This window comes from Nyctereutes procyonoides, unplaced genomic scaffold (assembly GCF_905146905.1).
Source record: "Nyctereutes procyonoides isolate TBG_1078 unplaced genomic scaffold, NYPRO_anot_genome, whole genome shotgun sequence".
In the NCBI taxonomy this organism is placed as follows: domain Eukaryota; kingdom Metazoa; phylum Chordata; class Mammalia; order Carnivora; family Canidae; genus Nyctereutes; species Nyctereutes procyonoides.
In genome coordinates this window covers 14,185,331-14,212,552 of record NW_026575147.1, presented here as the reverse complement: position 1 = coordinate 14,212,552, position 27,222 = coordinate 14,185,331, and the positions used below count along the sequence as shown (strand labels likewise).

The 27,222-nt window shown below is 48.2% G+C and overlaps 1 protein-coding gene across 2 annotated transcripts in view; it reads left to right on the top strand.

Moving 5' to 3' along the window:
- The first annotated feature begins 4,752 nt into the window (after nt 1-4,752).
- Nucleotides 4,753-27,222, top strand: part of IGSF3 (immunoglobulin superfamily member 3) — a 92,302-nt gene continuing 69,832 nt past the window's right edge. For both annotated transcript variants that reach the window (XM_055312337.1, XM_055312335.1), the window contains exons 1-2: nt 4,753-4,834; nt 5,467-6,138. In XM_055312337.1, coding sequence (XP_055168312.1) covers nt 6,096-6,138 — 43 coding nt within the window. In that variant the 5' untranslated portion in view covers nt 4,753-4,834; nt 5,467-6,095. The remainder of the gene's footprint in view (nt 4,835-5,466; nt 6,139-27,222) is intronic.

Here is a 27,222-nt window from a genome sequence, read left to right as displayed (position 1 = left end):
CTCGCCCGTGTAGGAGGGTAATCATCAAGAAGAAAGCTTGCTATCAGAATTGTTTCGTGGCACTTTTGTTTTGTGGGGTAGAGACGCTTTGCTCTTTCCACTTGGCATTTTGAGTGCATTAAGAGCAATTAACGCTGGTACTTGTGAGCACAGTGTCAGGCTATCTTTAGGCAGAATGTCTTGCCCTCAACTTTTTTCCAGTTGACAAAAGAGAACTTAGCTGATCCCTTTCTTTTCCTTTGATTTTTAAAAAACATAACTTTATGTCGCTGTGGTTTTATTTTTTTAAAGAAGGTTTTGTGTATTCATAAAGGACAGAGAGAGAAGCAGAGACACAGGCAGAGGGAGAAACAGGCTCCCTGTGGGGAGCCCGAAGTGGGACTCGATCCCAGGACCCCGGGATCATGCCCTGAGCTGAAGGTAGACGCTCAACCACTGAGCCACCCAGGTGCCCCTTGCTTGTAGCTTTCTATCAACCTTTTGATTACAACTACAGTAGGTCTGGAGACCTCAAACTGATAGAACCACTTGGCCATATCGTATCTACAAATTTCATGTTGTTGTTCCCCCAATGTGTTCAATTTATTTTTAAACACTAGCTTCCAATGGATAAAATTAGGAAGAATTCAACGAAAATCTGGATCTCCTGCTTTTCCTGAAAAGTAAGGAAATCAAGCAACATTGGATCTTCGTACCTGCTTGCAACTCTTTGCTGAAGCCCTGCTTCAGCCTGGCTTCGTAGACTTTTGAGTTTAACTCCCTAGGGGAGAAGATTAAGGAGTCTTCCAAAATGTCCAAAATATCCACCTGATCCCAGGCCAGTCCAGGAGAGGTTGGAACATTTCAATATATGTTGTTTTGAAGCAAGCTGCTAATGTTCGGCCTGGGCATGAGACACGCTTGCTGACTGGGGATGTCTGTCCCCTCCTCTCTTTTGGTGCTTCTCTTTCCCTTAAAACTCTTTCTCTATCTGCAGATGGTCTCCTGAAAGGGCCACCATCCTGTCACTGTTCAGCACTTCATTTAATATATCCATGTCTGGAGGTCAGACACTCTTTTCACTGTACGGGTGTGCGCCCCAGAGATGTTGTGGGTTAGGGTTATCCAGACCACTGCAATAAAGCATATTTTGTAAAAAAAAAAAAAAAAAAAAAAAACAAGTCAAGTGAATTTTTTGGTTTCCCAGGGTCTATCATAGTCTAATTGTATTATTATAGTCTATTGTAGTATTGTAGTCTATTAAGTATACAATTGCATGTCTAAAAAAATAATGTACTTACCTTAATTAAAAAATACTTTATTCCTAAAAAATCCTGACCATCATCTGAGCTTTTAGCCAGTCATCGGTCACTGATCACAGATCACCATAACAAATATAATAATAATGAAAAAGTTTGAAGTATTGTGAGAATTACCAAACTGTGAGTGACACAGAAACATGAAGTGAGCAAATGCTATTGGTAAAATGGCACCGGTAGATGTGCTCTAAGCAAGGTTGCCACAGGCCTTTCTTTCATAAAAACTGCAGTACCTGCAAAACAGTGAATAGAGTGAATTACAATAAAATGAGGTATGCTTCTACTCTACTCTCCCTGCCCTACAGTTAGCAGAGCTCTTTGAATCTCTTAGATGGTCCATCAATGTGAAAATTAGAAAGATGCTATGCTGGGAACTAGCCATAGCCTATCTGGAATGATGATGGAAGTCAAGGGTTGTCCATCCAAAAAGATGCAAGGGGCCTAGGTGGCAGGAAGTGGGGTAGGTGGAGAAGTTAAAAATGAGAAGGAATACTTGAGTACAGGGTTCAAAGACGGAGGAAGTGGCCTGGCCAGAGGCCTGGGGACTGAACCCTTAGGAAATGTGGTCTTGGATAAGGATTTGGGCAATTTGGTGGGGTCACAGAGCTGTGACACAGGCTGAGGTAGCTCTTCCTGCAGATCCCTTGACTCTTCTCTTTCTCTCCCCTTCCATATCCAATTCTCCAGAACATTACGTTGATATTTTCAAAATGCTTAGACTCCACCCATATCTCACAACTTGTGTCTTTATCACCCTAGTCCCAGCCACGGTCATCTCCCATCTGCACAACTAACTACGAGAGCCTCCTTTTCATTGTCCCTTCTCCACCCATATCTCCTGACACTCTATTGTTCCCCTGAATCCAGAGGACCCAAATTGCCTGCTAGCCTGAAGGTCCTACTGGATTTGGCCTTTTGACCTCTCTGATCACATTACTCCTCCTTTGCTCTCATGTCCCTATAGGCCCAGCAACACACCTTTTAGTTTCTGAGCATGTTAAGGGACATTGCACCTGCTGTTCCCTAAGCTTGGAATGCTCTTCCAGAAATCTCCACGGCTCATTCACTCCTTCTAATCAGTTGTCATCTTCCCTGATCACCCACCTAGAACAGAATACTCTTCCTCACCCTACACACATACACACAGAATTTCCTTCTTCCACTTTTCCTAAGAACACATGTCATGTTCTACATTTATTTGTTTCATTGTTTGTGTTTTCCACTAGAATATAATTGCCATGAGAGCAGAGACTTTTCTTGGCACACAGTATATGCTCAATAAATAAATGAAGCAGTCTAGCAGATAAGGAGAAATGAGAGGTGCCAGAGTCAGGGTTGTCTTGGGGAAAAGAAGTAATATTTAACATATAAGAAGAGATTTTCCATATAACATTTGGCATATTTGATAAATATTTAATTCAATTCAATTCAATTGAAGTATACATAGTGCAATTACTATATGCAGACCACAATGCCAAGAGATGTTTGGAATAAAGGATAATTTAAGTGCAGATTCCGCCTGCAAGGAATTTATAGGCAAGGAAGAGGGGGTGAGGGCAAATAAGACTATTTATTTATTTATTTATTTATTTATTTATTTATTTATTTAATCAATCCCCCATAGCATGTTCTTCATTGCCTTGTACACTGCGGGGAGGGGTAACTAACTTTTTAAAATAAGTTAATTATCAGTATCTTCCCTCACGAAATCCTTTCATTACCGTACCGTCCAACAGGGTGAAAAACATCTTAAACACCCACAGTCTCTTTCTGAGCTCTGAACTCCACACCCCGCCCCCGAATTGCTTTTTGGACATCTTCAAACTCAATATATCCTATCTTTCTTATGTATCTTGATCTCAGTTTGGGAAGCTGAGCTGAGTTTTTCTGCCCCATTCCTCACCTTCACCCTGGCTTTCTGTGGAATCTACCTGCTGACATTGTGGGGACCTGCTCATTTCTCTCCCTCACTGTTGCTACTTCTGGGGTTCCTGGTCACCTTGATTTCTTGTCTGGATTTTCAGCAACACTCACTAACCTTGTGTAGAACTCTCCTCTTATCCATCTTCCAAAAGGAGGCGAGAGTGGTCTTTCTAAAAGATGTACCTGAAACCTTCAGGGCGCCCAGAACCCTCAGGGTGTCACCATGATCCTGGGCTAAAGTGCAAACCCCTTGACACACCATACAAAGTCCTCTAGGTTCTAGCCTTTCTTGCCACTTTTTTACAGCCTAGCTTGTGCCCAACAGACATTTCTGGTCCTCTACCTGGACTACCCTCTCTTCCCTCTAGGTTTTAGAGGATATTGATGCAGGGTCTGGACTCTGTTACCCCATCCCTCTCTCCTTTCCTTTCTTTGGTGCCTCCTTCTGTTCTTTCGGATTCTACCAAGGTTTCCTTTCCTCTAAGAAGCCTTCCTGGTACTTGATCTGATCTGACCAAATTCCCTCCTCCTCATGTCCCAATCCCACAACACAGGGTGGGGCTCCTAGTGTGTGCTTCCTCTACACTCTGTTCTTTTCTTGCCGTACCCGTTTTATTGTCTCCCCACTGGACTGCAAACTCCAGGCGGGCAGGACCGTCTTATATCCTACCTTGGTTACCTTTTGATCTTCCCTACCCAGAATGTGCCTGTATTCATTAAGTATTGAATGGATGAAAGTGCACTTGTTTGACTAGGGCTGTTCCTTACAAAATAATTATATCTTATGTGTATTGAGGACTTAAGACGGGGCAGGCTCCTTTCTGGTGCTTCACAAGTGTGCCATAACCCCATTTGGTAGGGGCGGCCTATTTCCCCATATAACAGATGAGGAAACTAAGGTACAGAGAGGTTAAGTTACCGGACCAAGGTCGGCAGCAAGGACACGGAAGAACCAGGGTTAGAACCCAGGCTGTGTCCGGAATCCAGTTCGGCCACAACTTCTGGAAAGTTCTGCCCTCGAATGCAGCTCGATATGGGGTTCCAGTACAGGAACAGATTCAAGTCGGCTAAGGGCTTTGTTTTTGCTTGCCGGAGAGAGGACCCGCTCCCCCGCCGCGCTCTTCGGGGCTCACCTGGCCTTGGCGGGGCTTTGGGAAGGGCCTTGCGCTTCTTGCCCACGGCCCGGCAGCCTGCGTGTGAACCCCCCGCTTGACTTTCAGGGCCGCCCGGCCCCGCCCCCGGCGCCCAGGCCCTGGGGTGGCTCTTGGCCTCGGCAGGTGCGCGGGGGAGAGCGAGCCGCGGCCCCTCCCACGGTCGGCCAGGCCCGGCCCGGCCCGCCCCGCCCCCCAGGCCCGGGGCCGGGCCGCGCGGCTCCGGGGGCGGGGCAGGGGCGGGGCGGGGCGGGGCCTCTCGCCCGGGCCCCGCCCCCGCCCCGCGCGCGGCTGCACCGGGCGCAGCGGGCCGGGCTGGAGGGGCGGGGCCTCGGGAGGGGCGGGAGCGGGGCTGCCGGGGCGGCTGCTGGGGGAGCTGGAGGAGGCGGCGCGTCCCCAGAGGCGTGCGCCCGGGCCGCGGGCCGCCGGACCGACGCGCGGAGCGAGAGGGCCGGGGGCGAGGTCAGCGTCCGGTGGGAGCGCGGGCGGCGCGCGGAGGGGCGGCGGCCGGGAGCCGGGGCAGGCGCACGGGCAGGGGCGGGGGCAGGGGGCTGGAGGGCGGCGGCGGGCGCGGGGCCGGCTCCGCGCCGGGGTCGGGCCCGAGACCCTCCCCGTGGCCGGGCGAGCGCTCGGCGAGCGCGCCCCGGCAGCGGAAAGCGCAGCCCCGGCTCGCTTCTCCCTCCGTCTCTTTTCTTTCCAATCAGCGAAAAATAAACACCCGGGAAGGTAAAACAATAGCGGGGCCACCTGGGACGCGGCGCGCGCGGAGCTCCGGGGCGGGGGCGGGGCGGGGGCGGGGCCCGGGAGCGGCGGCCTCGCGTCCGAGCCCCTCCCGCCGGGCCCCGCGCAGGGTGGGGCGGCCCGCGGCGGCCGGCTCGGCGGGAGGCGAAGGGAATTCCCTGGAGTGAGGCGTGTGGGCAAAGTATTGCGGGAGCCTTGGGGCCGCCCGCAGCTGCCCTGCTCTGGGCGGGGAAACTGAGGCGGGGGCCGGTGGCCGCTGGCCGCTTGCCGCTTGCCCAAGGTCAGAGCGCGCGGCCTGCGTCCTGCCCCGGGAGCCTGCTCCCCCTTGAGCCATCTCTGCTTGTTTGTTTTAGAGGTTGCTGGCACCGTGGGACCCGCTTCTCCCGCGGCTGCTGGACGCCGGCTCGCTTCGTGTGTCCTGGGCAGGTGTGGGGCAGGTGGCCGCTCCGCGACCTACCGACATGGATGGAGACGACTTTTTGATGAAGCGACCCAAACAGCCGGTGCCATTCCGGGGCGATTTAGCTGTCAGAGGTTTTGGCCAAACCTGCCCTGTTCCCTTTGGGGAATCTGAATGAGGAAGCTTGCAGACACCTTCACTGGGAAGCCAAGGACATTTCTGTATAATCAGTGGATGAAAGGATTTTCTCAGACTCTTTTTTCCCTTTTCCTGGAGGATTAACTCACTGCAGTCTACAATTCCAGTGGAAACCACAAGGCACGCGATGTGGGAGAAGCCTAGAGGGCCTTCAGAATTGTTCTGGACCCTTCCTTTAGCATAGGGGGAGTTCAGCAGAAGCCACTGGCGGCCCATCCCCCCCACCCCCATCTTGCTGATCTCTTTAACCTCTTCTCATTTTTTGAGTTCAGTTCTGTTTCCAAAACTATCCTCGGGACCCATTAAGTGGATTGCCAGAAATGAGAGATTAAGCGCCCAGAGAAGAGGGAACGTCCTGTGTTGTGTCTCCTCTCTGCTGCCGACATGAAGTGCTTTTTACCAGTGCTGAGTTGTCTGGCTGTGCTGGGTAAGTGGCTCTGCTTTATCAGGGCGATCGATGTGAAAGTTTAACCTGCTGTTGGTTCCTGTAATTCCTTGTGGTTCTTTCCCATCAACACTTGGCATTGGGGGGACACCAGGACGTAGCCGGTGTATATCACAGGTTGGAATGGGGTACCAAGAGGCCCGTTTCTGACCCAGGAGGAACAGTGAGATACTGTTTGTTGTCTTTGAGAAGGAACATTTGCTGTCCTTGAAAGGTCTTGTGGTGTGAGATTCCCCCATCTGCATGTCGGTGGTTTAGGGACTCCATGTGGCTTCTAGACTTCAGTGTCTTTGCCTCTGTGTTGGTCCGCATTAATTCCTAATTCGAAGTGGCAGCATTATTCTTACTGTGGGGAAAGTTGGTTGTGGTAATGATGGTGCAGGTTTTTGTTTTTGTTTTTGAGGAGGAAGTCGGCATGAGGTGGGACAGGGTGGTGAAGGGATGCATCACTCTACCTAAGTGGTCTGTAGGCTAAGAATGTTTGAGGATACCAGCCTTGTGTCCTCTTCACCAAGGAAACTCAGAGCGTGGTTCTGGGAGGAAGAGAGACTGGAGGAGTGGAAACTGCTTGGGAAGGGGTGTGTTAGGATTGGTTTTGGTGTCCCTACAGAAGGCTGGAAGGCTTAGAGCAAAGTGAAGAACAGTGGCCCCAAGAGGCAAGCCCTTGACACCTGTCCTAGGGATTCTGTACCCATTGCCGAGGTCCCCCCACTTTGCACCTACTTTCTGTGCTGTTGAGCTACATACATGTGGGGTCTGAGGACACGTGTTGGGTCAAGGAAAAACTCCCTAGCCAGGATCTGATGCGTCCTCTGTGTCCACCTCCTCAGACCTCACACAGGAGCAAATGCTCTGACCTCTGTGTGGTCCCATCCCCTGCATTTGGAAGAGGTCATCACTGCTGCCTGTAGTGCCTGCATTTTCAAGTCTAGATATTTTGCATTTATAGAGTTTATTCATGACCTGCTGGCCGTGGAGATTGCACTCATGCATTGTCTGTACCCTTGTAGGAGTTTACAGTTGGGTGGAAAGAACGGATTTTGGAGTTAGAGAACCCGACGCGAATCTCAGCCTTACCGTGATCACTCTGTGAACCTCAGTAAGATGGGATGATCCCTCCAAGGGCTGTCTTAACAGTGAAAGGCTCTAAGGTGTCCTAAACATCTTGACTGTTTTGAAAAATGTCTGGAACACATAATAAATGTGTCCAGTTGGCGGTTCTCAAACTTGGGTGCATGATGGAATCACTGTGGGAGCTTTTAAAATTCCTTGTCTCCAGGCAGCAACCCAAGACCAAGGAAACCAGATTCGCTGGGAGGGTGACCCGGGCATCATCAGTCTTTCTGCTCTCCTAAGTAATTCCAAGTGAAAGAACCAGTGTGTGAATTCATTAATGCCAGCCCTCCCTGCCCTTGTGCACACGTGGACATGGGTCCCGTGGCAGGTTAATCAGTGTTCTGCCCAGGTGAGGGTGTCCCCATCTCCTCGTGTCGCTTGTCTGTTCAGGCAGAGAGCTCTCTGTGCACCCCTCCTAAATATCCCACTGGCATTTGTTCATACTGTATTTGTCATTCATTTAGTGTCTGGGTTTAAATCAGTAATTAGTGATTCATGTGGATTCACGGAGGACAAACAAGGAAAGCCCTGGGGAGTTGGGGACGGTGGGATGCCTAAGGTGGGAAAGAGGACCGGCTGGAAGGGTGGGGCCCAGGGCCAGAGAAGGAGCCACCAATGGCAAAGCAAGGATATGTGACATTTGTGCCTTTTGTCTCTTTGGGCTGCTCTAGAAATGTGAGGCCCCCTGCAGGTCCCCTCTGCAGTTCGCCCTCTGGGCCACTCTGTGGAATGGAGCTTGGGTCCTGGCATTGCTCTTCCCTCCACTGCCAGCCTCCTGTATAAACGGGGGCGTCGGGGAAGAAATGAGCATCAAGGTGGTGGGAAGGGGAGCACTGGCAGACGACTGGACGTGGGTGAGGGTGGGCAGGTTTAGAAGTGTGGGTGTCCCTGGTTTTTTGCACTCTACTGCTGAAATCTCATCTTCTCCCAGCACCCGGTGACTGTCAGCATGGCAGGGAGGGGGGTCTTGCTACTGGCTGCTAACCTTGGAGAGCAGGAGGTGTTTGGGGAGGGAGCGCAACCCAAGGGGGGGGGGTCTTATTTCCTGCTTGCAGTCTGGTGTGGGCTGATTCATGCGTCAGCATTCTTGCTGTGCAATGTAAATTAATGTGTAATGTGGATTTCAAAGAGCACAGAATCCCAAGGTTTTATGCTCATGTGGGTCACACACCCAGAATCAAATTTTGTTTGTATAAAGTAGGCTAAGGCTAATAAGTACTCTGTAAAGTAGCATTGAGACAAGTGCTGCCAGCCTCCAGAAATGGCAGTTGGAGTTGAAAGACCCTATGATGGTACACCAGGGTGTATCCAGGGTAAATCTCGCACATGCCTGCAACTCCCTCCACGTCCTTAGACTTGTGCTTTCTGCTCCCTTCCTTTGCCAGTGTCTGGGATTTGGATCAGGTCCCTCCTTTTCTGCCTGTCTGGGCCTTGATTCCTGCCCTTGTCTTTGTCCTACCAAAGCCACATTGACCACTCTGTCATGTTTCTTCCTCTTGCAGCTCTGGGTGCCCCACCCAACTTGGGAGCCATTGGCTGCCACGGCCACCCATGTTCCAGTTCCAAAGCCATCCTAAGCCCCAGCCTGGTTGAGCCACGAGGGTAGTAAAGCCTCCACTGCTGAGAATGGGTGGAGCTAGAGGGGCAGAAGACGAAAGGGAGGGGGGCTGGTGTGACTGTGGCATGAATGTGGCATGCCTGTGAAAAGGAGGGAATGAGGAGAGAGGGAGAGCTAGCTGTGGCTGTGCCTGGCAGCAGCCTGCATGAATGACAGTGACATGGAAAGATGACAGCAATGTGGGAAAGACAGAATGGGATTTGTGTCTACGAGAACAGGAAGGGGACAGTCAGGAAAGGTGATTAGAAGCTTCAGGCACACAAACCAAATTTCAGTTTTACATAGCCACAGATAGTTATGCCTCCTAGGCCGTGCTGATGTTGCAGACAAGACGACAGAGCTTTAAAAGTGTTAGCCAGGAAAGATACAGGAGGTTGGACCATCTCTGGATCAGCACAGGAGAATCTGTAGCTGGCTGATGATCTTCTCCGCTGAGAGAATTTCATTTGTCCTCTTGCTTGAATAGGATGGGACCGAGGCAGTGATCACTTACCTCCCAGTTATGGAAGAGGCCAGAGGATTCTTCCAAAAGAGACTGAAGGAGAACTTTGATGTTCTGATGAGAGTGAGTTCGGAGGCAGGACTCATGATCAAAGGCAGAAGACAGAAGGGAAGCTGCTTGGGGCAGTCAGGGAAAGAGTTCTTAAGATCGTGATTTATGGATGAACAAACACCATCCCCACCAGTTGTCACAGAGGTGGTGCACTTCTCTCTCCTGGGGACCATCTGACCAGGGGGCTGGAGAAGGAAATCCTTGTTAGGAGGTCTAAACTGGCCAGGATGCCTTTCAACTGTGCAAATTATTAAGCCCCCACTGGGCACCCAGGGCTGTGTTAAGACGCCCCAGTCTCCTGCATTTTGCATTGCAGTAAGAGAAGAAGCAGTAATGATACCACGTCTCCTGGCTCTGGCCTTTGCTGTGAAGCGAACCCTGTCTCATTAAGTCTTCAAAATATACCCACTAGATAGATGACTCACATCATCACCTTTCTGTACATGGAGATGTTGAGGTCCAGGGAGGTTAAAGAGCTTGCCTTGGGTAGACTACTGTACCAGCTCCATATGGCGCTCCACAGTGGTAAGGACCCAGGCCCCTAATGTCTTGTCTCATGTGCATGCCCCCATTCCCAAGGTCATTGCATGGTCCAAGATGGCTGTGCTAGCCCCAGCCATCACGAAGGAGATGAAGGATTGGCGACAGGCAAGATCTCATAATTTGGGGACACTTCTGGGAAGTTGCACACATCTCTTCTGCTTTCCATCTCTGTCTGCTAGAACTTGAGTGTATGACAATACGTGGCTGCAAGGGAGGCTGACAGATATCATCCTTAATTCTGAGTGTCCAGCGAAAAATTGAGGGTTCTGGGGAGAGAACAGATTTTGGAGGGACAGCAACAGATTGCTGGCAGAGCAACAGAGCTAGTAAGTGGCAGCACAGGGTTTTGAGGCCAAGATTATTTGGTTCAAATCCTCTGTTCCTTCCATCTCGCCAGCTGCCCCCCTGGGAGTGTGTGGCCCAGCCCCTGGCTTTTAAGAAGCCTTATTGGGAGGGCATGAGCCAGATGAGCCACCAGTTGTTACAATGGGAAGCAACATAAATCAGCATATAATTACACAAGCAGTGTTGTGGTTTTAGCAGTTGTACTGTAGTGTCTACAGAATGCTTATGTGCCAGTCACTGCTAGACACTTCGTAGAGCAAGCCGTTCTGGATGAAGGACCGGCTCTGTCGTTCTGACTACTATAGCTCCAGAGCTCAGCGCTATGCCTGGCACAAAATCAGTAGGTGTATAGTTAATTTTTTAATGAACACATGGTTTCTCTGTTGGCTTCCTTGATCAAGATAAGGAAACTCAAGGCACAGACAATTTAAATCATTTTGCTTGAAGGACAAGTGCTAGAGATTGGCAGAGCCAGGATTTGAGTCCAGGTTTGGCTCTAGAGCTTGTGACCTTTTATGCCACCAGACAAGGGATCTTGGCCTTTTTGGTGCCCGAGATTCTTTGGGCAGCCTGTTGAAGGCTGTGGACCCTTTCTTTGGATAACATTTTGAAATGCATAAATGAAAACATATAGACTAACAAAGGAAATCAATTATATTGAAATACAGTCATCAAAATATTAAACAAATTTGTGATCATAGCAATATGCTTTTTCAGTAACGCATTAAATAATAATATCTCTAACAGCAGATCTGACAATTATTTTAATTATGGCATAGTGAGGCATGGAAAGGGTATGTTGAGGTATCTGTGTCAAACTGTGATGTGATATGAAAGCATTTGTGATTTCTGTTGTGACAAAGTCACAGGTCCTGGAGACATCGCCCGCGATGGCTGCCTGGATTCATAATCAAACAGTTCACATTCACAGAGAGGTTAGTTGAAAATAAAGGCATAATTTTTCCCCCCATTCAAGCTCACATACCTCCTGAATTCTGTTCAGGGACCCCTGTGAAGTTCAAGGTGAAGTTCAGTGTAGGCGGTGGTTGTCGGGAAGGCTCTGTGTGAGAGGACTTCATTAGCTTTCAGAAATGGGCAGGGATTCCATGCAGGGAGCATTCTCTTCCCAGTAGAATCCTGATCCTGCAGAGGAGACAGCCATCATAAAGGTGGTAGAGTGGCCCTTTAGGGTTTGGACAAATGACTGTCAGTGGCTTTAGGGTCCAGTTCGTCTGGGATGATGAGGGCACAGAACTGGCTTAGGTTGTAATGAGTTTGGGATTTGGGCTTAGACTGGGTCCCCAGAGCCCAGGCAGACGACTTCCGCTGAGCCGTGGCCTGGAAACTGAATGAAGTGGCTCCGTTGCTGGCTTCCCATGGTCCCTGGCCTTGTGCATCCTCCATTATGGCTCCTTGATTAATATTTTTAAGTTCCTGCGGGAGCTCTTCATTTGGCATGATTGGACACCTGTTTCTTTGCTGCTTGAAAGTGAGCACAGCTAACTCCTCGTAAAGGGTTGGTTTTTAATTTAAGGAAATTTAGGACACCTGTGTGTGAATGCCCCCTGATTTTCAAAGAAATGAGTGGTTGCATCAAAATCAAGCTTACATTTGTAGAAAAGCACACGTTGCCAAATTCCCTCATCAAAGACGCTTTATTAAGTGACTAATTGTGGGCCACAGTGGTGGGCACTTAACAAAGACCATGGCAGTGAACCTCCCGTAACTGGAACCCTCAATTAAGTGGGATTTTGTTTTTATTTTTGAACTCCACTTTCCGAAAGGCAAAAAATCAGAAGATGTGGTGGCAAGGATTTATTCTAGAAATTAGCTTCCAGGCCACCAGCAGTCCAGTCTGTACACCTTCCGCATCTATAATTATAGTAGCAGAAGAGAATGATGAGCCTCAGGGCACTGCAAGATCCTAAATCAAAGATTAAATTATATTAACTCTACTCAGGCTGGAAAAGTGGTCAGATGTATTTTAAAAACCTTTATAACAGGCTTTATGATAACAAGAGTTGAAGCAAAGTCTCTGCTTAATCTCCTGTTAACCCTTTAATTAAATCCACCTGAAAACCCTGTCTCCGCCACCTGCACCATCCAAGTGACCCAGGCTTTGCTGGAGGCCACCCTATCCGTCCCTTGTCTTCTAAGCGATGATCATCTAAGGCCAGCAGTAAAACAAATGGCAAGTCACTTTGCAAATGGGCAGGAAGACATGGCTAGGCCATGCCCCCTGAGGACAGACGTCTTCTGGGGAAGGAGGTTCCAGGCAAGTTTGTTCTTGTTTTCAGCCCAGTGAGAGCAGTGAGGGAACGTTGACCAGGAGAGGGATGAGGCTGGAATATCTTGTGAGTGGCCAGTCTGGAAAGGCTTTCTGGAAGAGCTAGAATGTTCGGCATTTCTGAAGTAATAAGAGAGTTGAGGTCCTTTCAGAACTGTGGAGGGTGGAGACCACTCTGGGCGCATGGGGCTGATTTGAGAAGGCTTCTCAAGGAGTGGAGGAGCCCGAGTGTCAGTGGACTGGGGCCCTGGAGCTGCTGGTCCGTAAGAATTGAAGCAGTCAGTTGGCATGAGGTCTTGGGTGTTTGGGCCTGAGACAGAAGGAAGGTACCAGAGACCTGTAAGTGGGTGTCCTGGAGGACCGCTGAAGTGGCCAGGGAAGGTAGGAGGTGTCCTGGAGATGGGGGGTCCAGAGTGGAAGTGAAATATAACAAGGGAAGGGCTTTCGTGGGTGCCTGGGGGGCTCAGTGGGTTAAGCATCTGCCTTCGGCTCAGGTCATGACCCCAGGGTCCTGGGATTGAGTCCCACATTGGGCTCCCTGCTCAGCGGGGAGTCTGCTTTTCCCTCTGTCCCTCTCCCTGCTCGTTCTCTCTCTCTCTCTCTCTCTCTCTCTCTCTCTCATTTCTTTCTCAAAGAAATAAATACAATTTTTTTTTTTTTTTTAAGGGAAGAACTTTCGTGTACCTTCAAAACATCGTCAGGGCAGTGAACTCAAAACTGTGAACTCAAAGAAATCAGTGGCCTCTTCTTGATTTTCAGGTCCCTAGGCCTTTCTTTTATTAAAACAGGGGTGGGGGGGGGTGGGGAAGGAATCTGATACCAGTTGTGTGTTCTTTCCCCAAATCTGACTCTTTGGTGTACGGGGAGCATGTTCAGGATTGCCTTAAATGGGCCTTCTTCTTGTGTATTTAATACTGTTTTTGTAATGCCCACTTTCCTATTCTCTGGAGCACAGTCCACACTTCCTTTCTTGTGGTGACTTCTGAGAACACCATCTCTGCCCTCAGGGTGCTGGATCCCAGCTTGGGGCACCTTGGTGACAGAGTCCGGTCTTGAGGCAAGCTGTTGACCTCCTTCTCACGGCTCCCTTTTAGTACTTCCCTTCCCTTAGGGGCCCCATCTGTTTGAAATCTTCTTTCAGCATTAATTACTAATTAATCTGTTTTTCCTATGTAGTAACCAGTATGATCGCTTACACTTGATGTAGTGCTATAGTTGAGCTCTAAAGCAGAGTTAATCGGGCACTCTGCATTGCCCATGACCAAAAGACACACAAGGCTTTGCCTATTAGGTACCTTAGCCCTGGATCTGCAGTTTAGTGGAAGTGGTGTCATTGTTTGGTGTTTTGAAATGTCTAAATGGGGACACCTGGGTGGCTCAGTGGTTGAGCATCTGCCTTCGGCTCAGGTTGGGATTCCAGGGTCCTGGGATCAAGTCCTGCATCAGGCTCCCCACAGGGAGCCTGCTTTTCCCTCTGCCCATGTCTGTGCCTCTCCCTGCGTGTCTCTCATGGATAAATAAATAAAATCTTAAAAAAAAAGTCTAAGGTGGCCAGCTTTCCTACCCCACGTGATCCGTTGAGAGCCTCCTGGCACTTGGATAACCTTGGTATTTGCCCATTCAGTGATTGCGTCGGTGACCTTGATTGACTTTGCCAGGAAGGACTTGCAGTAGGAAGAGCAACAGGAGCCTGATGCTGAGTAACCAGCCATTGCTGCAGGTCAAACCACACCTGTCCTGTCCAGGAACAACCTACTCCTCTTTCTTTTCTTTTTTTTAAAGACTTCAGAGAGGTTTCACAACCTCTTAGAGGTAACAATCGCATCAATCTTAAATTTCACTGAAGACTTGATTTGAATCAACTCATAATTTAAAACAACAAAATGCTTTAGGGTAACGTGTTGTGTAAGAGGAAGATCATGAGAAATTGGTTTCAATTTCAGAAGGTAGCTTATAATTGCTTTGTGTTTTGGATTTTTAAATAGTTGACAGAGGTAACGGGAGTATAGTTGTGTAATAAAAAATCCAGACAGTACAGAGAATAAAATGTGACGGTTCCCACTCTCTGCCCTATGCCCCTTACTGAGTCTGATGTATATTCTTCGTAGTTTAATATATATTCTTCTAGATCTTTTTAAGTCCTATGCATATATTCCCACAAATATAGATTTTTTTTCTGACATAAATGGAATCATACAGAACATATTGTTCAAGAACTTGATTTTAAAAGAGTAATTTACCTCACTGTTTTTCCAGGCTTAATTTTATGGGCATATCAGAACTGATTTGGTTATTTTATAGTTAGTTGGAACTGTAATTTGTGAAATCATTGGGGAGTAGTGAGCCTCATTCAATAGCTGTATCACGGAATAATTTTGTCTTGCTGTATCAAGAGCAAGAGTCATAATAAACACTACCCTTACGTTTTAACGTACTTAATGAAAATAATTGACTTGTTTATTCTGAATATTTTCTCCCCAAACACATAAATTTAACAAATTAAGTACACACATATTTTGTTGACTGTTTTAGTTATAATTTTGAAATGATGTTGAATTCAAATGAAGCCTATTTAAAACTTGCTAAGAGGATAACCATAAATCTTGGGCTTGGGGTTTAATTTAGTCAAGTTTCTTATTTGCTCACTGACTAGGAGAAAAAACGAGAGAAGTTTCCCTTGCATTTTCAATTCCCGAATAATTCTTCCATTTAGAGTGAACTGAATAACCACTGAGGTAGCTGGCTACCAGACATGTAAGACCTTAACACAAGAGAGCACTTATTTTTCTAGTGCTCCAGAAGCAGCTATATCTGTAAAAAAAAAAAAAAAAAAAAAAAAGATGCTCATTTCAAAGTGTTGGGTTACTTCTCAGGTTCACGAGTATGACTGTATTTAAATCCCTGGGAACAAATGCAGGTTTCTTGGATCATTCACCTTGAGTCCTGATTTTTTAAAAAATAATTCCCATTTGGGATGGATGGTTGTTGGATTCACATATCATAGTCAGCTCTTCTTCAGCATCAGGGTTTGACCTGCCACTCCCCATCCCGGAGACCACTGTTCTGCTACAAACCACTTATGATACTTTCCTAAAAAGTTTTCATCGGATCATTCAGCAAATACTTGAATGCTAGCTCCTAGCAGTTGATTGTTGGGTTAAATCTTTTAAAGAAGAGTTAAAAGGTAAAATTATGAGAAACATTTTAAGAAGGCACCTGATGTGTATTTTTAATCTTAATAAATAGAAAGATTATTAATTAAATTAAATTAAAATTAAATTAAATTAAAAACACTCTGACATGGGGGAGTCTTTTCTTTCCCTAAGGTCTGTCTTGTCTTGCTGTTACTTAACATCTTTTCCTCCTGGTTTGTTCTCAGCTCTCCTTTAGCAGCTGTGAGTTACACATACCCTGTCAGTCCTGACGAAGGGCCTTTTAAGGAGTAAGACATGAATACCACTGATTGGGGGAGATTGGGGTGGGTGGCCCCTTGAGTGCAAATTCTTTCTCTTGAAAATGCACGAATATCCCCAAGTCCTGGATATGTGGAGCATCCTTATTCACTGCTGTGGATAATGTCTGTCTTTGGGAACTGGGGATTTCGTCCTTCGCTCTAAATTTCTAGGAAGCCAGGACAAAAGAGAACTAGAACAGTCACATACTTCCCATCTCGACAGGAGGTGGCATCCACACCAGGCTTTCTCTGGAGGACCCTCTGTGTGGGGAAGTGTGGTGGCCGTAAGGTAGATGTGTCTCCTGCCTTATACTCTGCCTCCCTACTTCCCCCACACAGTGGCTCCCCCTCAGGGAGCCTTGGGAGGGGAAGGCTATCATGGGGACAGCTCAGGGACCTCTCCAGAGTGGGCCTGGGTTCCAGAAATCATTGAGACAGCTCAACAGGGTCCAGGCTCTTCCAAGTCTACATCTCGCCAAGTGCCATCGTCCCTTCACCTTGGGCTACCCCTGAGCACTCACTGATCTGCACTTCTCCTGAATGCCACCAGTGCTACTTCCCTTTTCTCCAACCAGTCACCTAAGTCTTAGGTTCCAGGCAGGTTGGAAATGCTGGACGAGGCCATCCTTCTCCTGGCAAGCAGCACTTCTTGGAGGCCTTTCTGGTGCTCCTCATCAGTTTTGCTCCGTGGTGGTTTCCTGTTGGTTTGGAGTTGGCTGGTCTCTTGGGAATTCTGCTTCCCAGATGGACACATCTGGCAGTTTATCAGAGAGTGACTGTGTAGGTAGAGTCATCCTAGATTAATCCCGAAACTAGACCACCCTTTAGGACGCTGGTTAGAGATGATGGGCTGAATAACTTCTTAAGGTCTTCTGATGGTGTAGTGCCAAAGAAAGCATGCTGGACAGTTTTGCCATCTGTCTTCTAGTCTGTCATGAGACAGGCAAGATCACATCTGAGTGCCCTGCCCCGCCTTTCCTCTGTCCCTCTGTCAGAAGGGGCTGGGGTCCCCAGCTGTGTGGGGTGCTGTAGGAACAGCATCTGTGACTCTTGTCACACGGATGAATCCAACGCTTCAGAGAAACTCCCTGCCAGTGGACTTCTGGAAGGTAGAAAGTAGATTGAGAACCCATGTGCCTCTTGGCTTGAATGTATTTGAAGAGAATCCTTAGGGATCTCATGGGCAATCCTCTTCTCTTAAAGGGGAAGTGTTCCGGAGGTGAGTTAAAGATTGCCACGGCCTGGGTTGGGGAGAGGGGCAGCGCTGGAGAACACCCCTCACAGAAGAGAAATTTCTGCTATACGTAGTCTTTGTTTTAAAATTAAAACATTACGTAATCCAAACATTTGCCTTCCCACTTTTACCCCTGCCACAGAAGAGCTGTAATTTCCCATATTTGGAATTTGGGGAGAGCCAGGCCTCATTTGAAGACAAGGCCAGATTCAGTCTATGCTTTGGGGGAAAGTAAGTAAATACGAGAGCCTCGAGGGTTGCTGTATTTATGGTGAATCTGTGATTACTGCATGTGCCTCCTTGTCATAATTTATTCAGCAGCCCCCAATGTCCTGGAGCTGGTGCTGTGCCCATCAGTAATCTGACTCTTGTTTTCTTCTGCATATTTTCCCTTTTGCAAATGTATAGGCATTCAGCTTTAATCAAGTAGGCTTTTACTCTGTCATCTGTAATGGGGATGACTGAAGTCATGTGGAGGATTTTAAGTAACTAATCTCTTAAGACATTCAGAGCATAATCTCCTCCAACCCCTGATCATCCTGCCTGCATCGGAGAGATTTGCGAGGTTCTGCAAAGGAGGCAGGATGGGGACTTTGGCATCCTTCAGCGAGACTGGGGGTCTTCCTTGCTGGCAACAGGTTTTTGTTTGCTTTTGGTGTGGGGACCTGCTGATCATTTGCCGGGTCAAGAGAGTTCAAGATGCTCCGTGAACGTGACCAGTGCGTTAGTAAATCTTGGAGCGGGTGCAGAAAATGAGAGGCCAGACCCACCTGAAGATACTATTCAAGCTCACGGATGTCTGCGCAGCACATCCAGGGCCAGCTCTCAGGGAGAGGCTGCGAGATAGATAAGAGGCCTGCCAGTCAGTGTTGTTGGCTGACATTGGTCGTGACGTTACAGCAAGATCAATCAAAAGAGCAGGGGTGCGGGTCTAAAATGTTCATGTGGTCTCTGCTTATAATTGGAACGTGACTTCACATGTGTGTCATTTATTAGACTTAATTGGATTACGGTCGCTCTTCAAATTGCCCTTTCTCGATTTGCCATTTGCAGCCCCTCTCTGTAACCTCTCTGAGGTTAGCTCAGGTCCCTTGCGGGTCCCTGGTGTCAGAAGTATCCTCCCGCTAAGGAATTTGGTGAACATTCCTATAGGTGCAGACTTTTTGGTGTCCTCTTGGTGTGGTGATAGAACCCCTCCCAACGTAGACTAGTGAGAAAGATTAGTTTGATTTAGTAAAATGTTTGAATTACCAAATATTTTTCAAGGACTTCACTGTTATTACTTTTAAGTAAATATTGTAACTCAAACTAGGCTAATAGAGCTCCCAATAAAGATCCTTAGGGGATCCTGTTTTAGTAGAGAAATAAGAATGATTTGCAATTAGTGCACCAATTGTTTATGTAAATGGAGTTTCTGAAAAACTGGATTGTGCGTGAAAACAGTGTTTTAAGTAGTCCCTGTGAAGCCCTGTGTACGTACGCTGCCGATTGGTTATACATGGTATAAAGACCTATTTTGCAAAGACCTAATTCAACCTTATTAGCAACATCTGGATTTCCAAGTTACTGAAGTTTTCTGATCTTATACACCCCCCCCCATGCTTCCATAGCACCTGCACTTACCTATTTTAACATGAGTTATCAAGCTTAGCAAACATCTAGCATGTTCTGCTATGTGCTTGGCAGTGTTTTATATGGAAACGACAACAATCCTTGTGTAGCTTATAGGCTTGCAAAGAAGTCAAGCAGTATACAAATAAGTACACATCTAATTAATTACAGGAGTGAAGCTAGATGGTATATTACTTTTTAATTAATGATCTGATGCATTAGGCTGTAAGCTCCATAAGGACAGGGATTATGTCTGTGTTGTTGACCATGGTTGGCGCTCCTTAACCTGTTGCCTGGCACGGAGCTATTAGGTTGAGTTGTATGACTTTGCCACATTTGTAGGTCAACAACAGTTGAGTATCGTCAGTGTCGTAGGGTTCAACTTAATGGTTGTCCAGTCGATATGTATTGAATGTTGAATACGTATTATAGTCAGTGAGCTCTTGGAGTACGCTGCATTTAACACAGTTTGCTTTAGCCAGGGAAATGCCTACTGCAGTATTTGAGAAAGAACACTGAAATTTCAAAGAGCTAAAACTCACAGACCCTGTGATGTAGATATGGTCCATCAGCGGGACTTCAGAGCCTTGTGTTCCATGTATCTTCTATGCAATTCTTGGCACATTTCCCAGCCTCGGGTGGAGACATGTGTACTTGGGGTGGGAGGGCTATCAGTAGCCTGGAGAATCCAGGAAAGTGTGCTGGAAAGCTGAGATAAAGACAAAGACCTGAGCAGGGTGGCCCGAGAGGAATGAGGAAGGAGAGACCCATCAGGGAAACCTAAGGGGCCAACTCTTTAGTCCAGCATGATGGGAGCACTTGCTTTGACAGCACAGACCTCGAGTGTTCTCTGATTCAGCAGATTTGTGTGTACCCGCAAAGTGCTTGGTTACTTGCTAGGCACCGACAGACCTCATTGTGAGCCTCCTTTGTGCCTGACAGGTTGTGGGCTGATCTCTTAGATCGCTGGCCCATTGGAAGCAAGGGTTGAACTGAGGAGAAAGCCCAGCTGGGCCCTGCTGGGAGAAGCCCAGCCCTCTGGCCTGTGGCCTATTCCCTATCTGTGGAACTGGGAGTTGGGCCCAGCCAAGGGCTTGGACCAGAGCGTCCCAGACCTCCTCTGCTAAGTACTTTTTTTTGCATCTGTTTGGATTTATTGGCCTTCTTTCCAGCTTCTCTGCACAAATGTCCAATTGTGCTACTCTATTATAATGCTCACTATTTTCTCACACCCACAGGATAATTTCTAGTTCAGCTCAATTCCACAGCTAATTCTTGAGCATCCTTATGTGCCAGCACAGGATGGGGGTGGCAAGTTAGGAACATAAATATGTGACATGGGTCCTGGCCTGTGGGAGACACTGTTGGTTGCCCACACACAGCTATTCTTTCCTCAATGGCAGAGCCCTGATTTGGTTCAAAGGTCATGCCTCTCTCCCTGTACTACTCAAGGAAAAATGACTGTGCTTCTAGCTCCAGAGTAAAAGCTGACCCATCTAAGCCAGTCGTGAAGGTCATAGCATAGACATGAGTGAATGGCAGGGTTTTGGCCAGTGAGATAAGAGAAGTCCACTGTGGGGATCTGGGAAAAAAGTCTTCTCTTAGAAACACAAAAGAAGGACAGCTCCTTTGACTAGATTTTTGGAAATGAGGCAGCCATTGTATCACCATGAGGAAAGTAAACCCGTTGAGCCCTCAGAGGGGAGGAACCAGGGTCCTTGATTGCAGAGCCACTGAAGACCAAGCAGGTTGACTTCCATACTTCCAGTCTTCACTGTTTCAGCCAGTTGAGTTGGTGTTTTCTGCTACTTATAGTTGAAGGCAACCTGTAGACACTCCCTCAAAAGAGCAGGAAGTAGGATTTATGCTTATAAAAAAAATACAACTCAGCTTATCATCAAAAGGCACACTATTCAGAGCTAGTACTGAGCCCTGGGGGTGAGCCAGAAAAGGAGAGGTAAGTCCACTGGTGGGCAAAGCTTGAGGAGATTGTGTTTGGAGTGGATCCTGAGGTTGGATTAGGATTTGCGTGGGAAGAGCAGAAGGGGATTCCGAGCCATGGACAGCATGAGCAGGCCTGCAGAGACAGGAGTGGACATGGCACTGTCAGAGAACAGTGAGATTATGTCCTAATTCTACAAGTAGATCCTAGAGCACTTCAAGCTACAGGCTTATTAGAAAGTGACCCTTGACTGAGGCAGTGGGAAGTGTCATGAGCAGGGGAGAAGCTAGGAGATGGGGTGGCAGCCATGGACCTGGTGGGTCAGAAGGGAAGACAGGAAAAGCCTAGTGGAATAATTCAGTTATAGGTGGTGAGATTCGAGTTGAAAGCAGTAAGAAATGGAAGAAGGTTATCAAAGGAAAATTGTAGAGGAATAAAATAACTGCTAAGAGAAGGGTTGATTGGATGTGGGCGAAAGGGGAAGTATTTGAGTGTGATCGCTTGGGAAATGACATAAAATGGAAATTTGAAAGAGGGGATTGATTTTTAGGGCGATGCTATCTAGTCTTTGTCACTGGGGTTTGAGGTAATGATGGAAGATCTAAGTAATGGGACCTCAAAGTCATCTGAAAATACGGGTTAGGCCTTGGGAATGAGAGGCCAGGGTTTAAGATGATGGGACAGGGACAACACAGATCTGCACATACTCCCCCAGATTTGCAGTGTTGTGGGGTCATGTGACCAATCTTAACCAATAAGATGAGTGAGGAAATAACAGGTATCATTTCCTGGCAAAGGCAGCTAAGAGCTTGTATTCCTGCATTTCTTCCCAGCACCCCCACCCATCCACCTGCAGGCCAGAGCATGCTTGGGGCTAGGGGGCCGGGGCAGTGGATGTGGCCCCAGGGGGAGAAGGGCCTCCTCCTGGCATAAGACTTCGATTGCTCCACCTTTGGGTGGTCGATCCTCATGGAAGCCAGATCTACAGCTATAACAGGGTGGCATTGCTAACTGCTGTTTATGTAGGATCCAGGTTGATATGTGGTCTTCAGGTTACTTTTTTTTTTTTAAAGATTTTATTTATTCATGAGAGAGACAGAGATAGAAGCAGAGACACAGGCAGAGGGAGAACCAGGCTTCTCACAGGGAGCCCAATGTGGGACTTGATCCTAGACCCCGGGATCACGCCCTGAGCCAAAGGCAGACACTCAACCACTGAGCCACCTAGGTTACATTTTTAAAAAGATTTTATTTATTTATTTGACAGAGAGAGCTCGCAGGAACAGGGAGAGGGAGAAGCAGACTCTGCGCTGAGCAGGGAGCCTGACATGGGGCTCCATCCCGGGACCCTGAAATCTCAGGACCCTGAGATCGTGACCTGAGCCGCAAACAGACTCAACACACTGAGCCACCCAGGCGCCCCTTCGGGTTACATGGTTTGCTCAGAGGTCTGCGTTGAATGGGCTAGAGCTTGCTGGCTGCCTCTCCTGCCTCTGGGGTCTTAGTGTTCTTGGAGGGTGAGTTCACTTCTTGATCTGCCCCACAAGGCCTTCTAGCTTTGCCGGGTAGGGGCTCCCTGCTCAGGAGCTGTGGCGGGGAGATGGCTGCTGTCTCCGCAGGTACTAGAAGGTCAAGTGGCTTGTGCAGGGGAATGGTGACCAGCTTTCTCTATCATCCATGGAGCTAGACCTGGAGCTCTGGGAAGAAGTTCCAGACCTCCAGATTAGACTAAGAATGAGGGGTTTTAAAAAAAATCTTTCTTTCCTCTTCTCAAGAGATTGATAATGTGCCTTCTCTTAAAGGCTCACGGGTGTGGAGCTAGGCCCTGGGACTAGACCACTCTTTGTTACAGCGCCGGGTTCCCTTGGCCGGGCTGACTCACGTTATTCCTGAGGGCAGGGGCCGGGGTGCAGTGCAGGCAGGCAGGCATCTGGCATCTGGTTTTTGTCAGGCAGCGAGTAGAAGTGCAGACGCCGAATCTGATCTTGTTTTAAACAAAGCAGGGTTAGATGCGGGGGAAAGGCTTTTGTGAGGCGCCTCTCCTGCTCTGGGTGTGATCGCTGGTGTGTCCTGTTTCTCATCTAACTGAAAACTTTGAGCCCACAAATACCGAGAGGAAAGCCCTTGAGGCCGGGGGATGACCACCATGGGCCCCTCAGGCTTTTCTCTCTGAATTTGAAAACTTAAACGCATGGAGAGGCCATTTCTGTCTCCTGTGGCTTTTTTTTTTTTTTTTTTTAATTTTTCCTCCACTTCCGACAGCACAGAGGTGTCATAGATATTTATTGGCGCCATTCTGTTCATGCACAGCCACTCTTACTTTGCCACCACTCTCCCTGCTTCCTCTGACAGGCCTAGAGGGTCCAAGTGTCGTCCCAGGAGGAGGATGACACTGAAGCCATCTGTCAGCCTGGCCTTTCCTTTGTCCATCTGTCCTTCCAGTCATCCTTCCATCTGTCCACCCAGCCAACATTCACTAAGCATTTGTTCCTGAGCCAGCAGTAGGATTTGGGGCAAGCTACTTAACTCTTCTAAGCTCCTATTTAATTCCTCGTCTGTAAAACAATAGGAGCCACTCAATGTGGGTTAGTGTGAACACCCACTGGGGCTCCGGGAGGAGAGTGGGGGCCTGTGCCTGGCGCCCGGTACCCCGCTCAGGGACTGGGTGCCTCCCTGGTGGGCTGACTGGCCGCAGGTTGCCTTGCACATGGGTGGCCATTTGGAGATTGGATTTAGGCCATAGTACAGAATGGCTAGCTATAAATGCCAGAGACCTTTGGACCGTATTGTCACATTCCTCCGGATATCTTGCCATTCTTGTCTCAATCTTGGCGGGGCTGCTGTCACCAGGCTCCAGAAATCTCCAAGCATTGATTATCTGCATTGGCCTCAGTGTTTACCGGCCTTGACGTCGTTGGATGTTGAGAGTGTCAGCCGCTCGGAGGGGGTTCCTCACCCTGTTGACTGGGCAGGACTGCCCGGGTCTGGCCTGCCCGTCTGCCTCACCCCCCCTTTTTTTTTTTGCCACCTACCATACCTGTGCGTCTAATACGTGAGCCATTGTTACCTCCAGCTTTCTCCATATGCTCACTCTTCCGTGTCTGTCGGGGCTGCTGCTCTTTTGCCTGTTCTTCAGGATTTCCTTCATTTTTGCCTTCTTTTCCAGCACTTTCAGGGAGCAGTGCCGATGTCATGCACTGGGCTGGGTTTTTTGGAAAGAACCTGCACCAGCGTTTGTGTGTAAGAGAACAGTAGCCTAATGAGAGGGTCCCGGGGAAGTGAGTTGTTTGTCATCGGATGACGTGCTGGGGGAGGGCTTGGGGAGACACCCACATTACCGGAGATGGTGCCACCTGGAGCAAGGATGTGCAGGTCAGCTACCAGGCTCTCTGGCTGGTGGCAGTGGCTCATGACCTGAGGGACACACTGTTTGAGCCCCTGCCTAGTTTTGTTGACCAACCTTAGTGGTCTCCCTTGTCTTTCTCCACCAAGAACTCACTTGCTTCTGCCTCTGGTGATGTTGGTCTCCTGGAGGCACTCTTTGGTGGCCACTCTGTGCCTTGTTCCTGCTCTCCTCTGGCGCCTTGAGGAAATTCTGGCCTTCACTCTTCATGAACCAAAAACTAACCCCGACTTGGCCTGTTGAGCGTATTGTGCTGGGAGGAACTTTTGGAGCAAAGTGAGACACACCAACGAACTGGCACCGTCTGCTTCCAAGCCTTTTATAGTTCCTCGAAGTCTTGTGGATCCGTCCTCTGTTTGACCCCCACCCCCTAGAAGTTTCTAGTTCCTCCTGAAGATCATGATAAAGGCATTTTAACCAGAAGCCAGGCAGAGGAATGCGCTCTCCTGGCGCCTGTGGGAAGGGATGGGGCGTGGCCAGAGCTGGTGTTCCGTGTCCCACAGCCCCAGGGTCCAAACAGCAGAGGGAACAAGCCACAGGGTGTTATAAAGGAGACTTTGTCCTGCTCCAGCTCAGCTCTGTGTTTAAGCCAGCGACTGGAGATGATGCAGTGTGGGCAGGCCCTTGCTACATGACCTCTCATTAAGGTAGAGGAAATGAGAGGCCTGGAAGGCCCCATCCAGGCTGGCCTGGAGCACAACGGTCAACAGCAGCCCTGCACTTGCCACCCCCTCTGTGCTATCCTCAGGCTTCCCTTCCTCCAGCCCCCGAGCAGCCATGTCAGGCTCCCCCCCACTGTCTGGGCCCCACTCGGGCTACAGGCCCCCCTCCTTGTCTGGCTGGACCCAGCCTTTGCCCCCCTGCTCTGCCCAGGGTTTTAGCTTCACTGGGGCCTCTGCTGCGTGGCTGGCCTGGGGCTAGTAGGAAGGCATATGGATCGGTAGGGTGACTCCTTTGCACTGAGGAGGGAAGCAGAGGCGGACGTTTACTGAATTCTCACATCAGTCCAGGCTCTGCACGTTCACTCGCATTCTCTGACTTCATCAGAGAACAGTTTCAGGTCTGAGGACTGGCATGCACCCCCCCGTCCAGAGAGGGCAGTCGGGGCACAGCAAGGTCATGTGATTTCTCCAGGTCACGGCCTGCATGGACCACTGTCTACTGAGGAACAGGAACCCAGTATTGTTCTAATCCGCTTTATTGTGCTGTAACTAACATATAGCAAAATTCCCCAGTGTTAAGTATGCTGTTCTCTGAGTGTTGACCAACATAAACATTTGTGTAGATCACCATCAGCGTCCAGTAGAGAACCCTCCTCTCACCCCAGGAAGTTTCCTCGTCACACCTGCAGGCACAGCAGCCATGGATCTGGTACCTGTTACTATGGTGTTGCCCTGGCTGGAATGTGGGCTTCACTGAATCCTGCAGTATGAAGCCTTTTTAAATTTGTCTTCTCTCACCCCGCATAATGCTTTTCATAATTCATGCATGTGGCTGCGTGGATCTAGTTCATGTTTTTTGCTGAGTGGTATCCCGTAGTACAGATGTATCATGTTTTGTGATGGACAAAATGTCCCATTGATGGACATTTGGGTTGTTTCCAGTTTGGGGCGATTATAAATAAAGCTGCTATTTCATGTATAAGTCTCTGTGTGGATATAGGCTTTCATTTGTCTTGGGTAAATACCAGGAGTGGGATTGCTGGGTCATTCAGTGAGTGTATGCGTAATTTTATAGCAAACTGCCAGATTATCTCCTCAAGTGGCTGTGCCACCCCACATTCCCACCAGCAGTGTCTGATGGGGACCTGACACAGTTGACTCCTAACTGAGGGCCGTTCTGGTCATCAACCCCACAGGGTAGCTAGCTGCTGTTGTGTTAGTGGCTGATAATCACATTGATGTGTCTTGAGCTTATGCTTTCTCTTTGCTTTCCTTTTTCTTTTTAACGAGTTGTTTGCCCTCACATTTATTCAGATTAGAAAGCCAATCCCAGAAACCCCAGAACCATTTGAGAAAACACATATTTAAGATTCTGTTCCTCTAGAACCATCCTACGTACAAAAATCAGTATCAGATAAGTGGTTCTCCTGAGAAAGAGAACATAAATATTTATAGCATGAACGTATATATGTATGCATGTGTACGTGTATATGTATATTTACACACATATACAAATGTGTATAATGTATATACACAGAAACACACATAAGGAGATTTAAATTTTGGAATTATTCTTGTGGTTGTGGGTTTGGCAAGTTTGAAGTCCCTAGGGCAGGCCCAAGTACTGGAAACTCAACGGGATTTTACCCTGTGGTCTGAGGCTTGATTTCTTCTTCACTAGAGATACTTTCATTTTTCCTCTTGAAGGCTTCAGCTGAGTAGCTGAGACCCACCCATATTTTCAAGGTCGAGATCTTCTAAAGTCAACTGATCCTAGATGTGTTTGGTTCAGTAACTGGCTGCTGTAGTGGCTAGGTTATGGTAACCAGTTGCTGAGCCTGCCCTTTTAATGCAGGATTTCTGGAAAAGTCCTTACGCTTGGAGCCAGTTGAGGTTCTAGAAAATTAGAGAGGTTTTCTTCAGGTGGCCCTTGGCGACTCAGGCCAGCCTCATTTCTGATCAATACCCCCTGCACAGATGTCCTTTTTTGCTGGCTTCTCTGCCATCACCTCGGTTTGTAATTTGGAGTCACTCCTTAATAGGTGCCCAGTAACTGCAGTTTCCTATGGTATTTTCCAGGTAGGTCCCTGATGTTTTGATAGCCCCAAATGGACAGGGGTGCTGTTGGATTACGGTTGGCCCTGGTGTGACTCTTGGGGAAATGAGAGAAGGAGTTTGAGGAACATGTAGTTGTATTTTCTCTTTCTTTCTTTCTTTCTTTCTTTCTTTCTTTCTTTCTTTCTTTCTTTTCTTTTCTTTTCTTTTCTTTTCTTTTCTTTTCTTTTCTTTCTTTTCTTT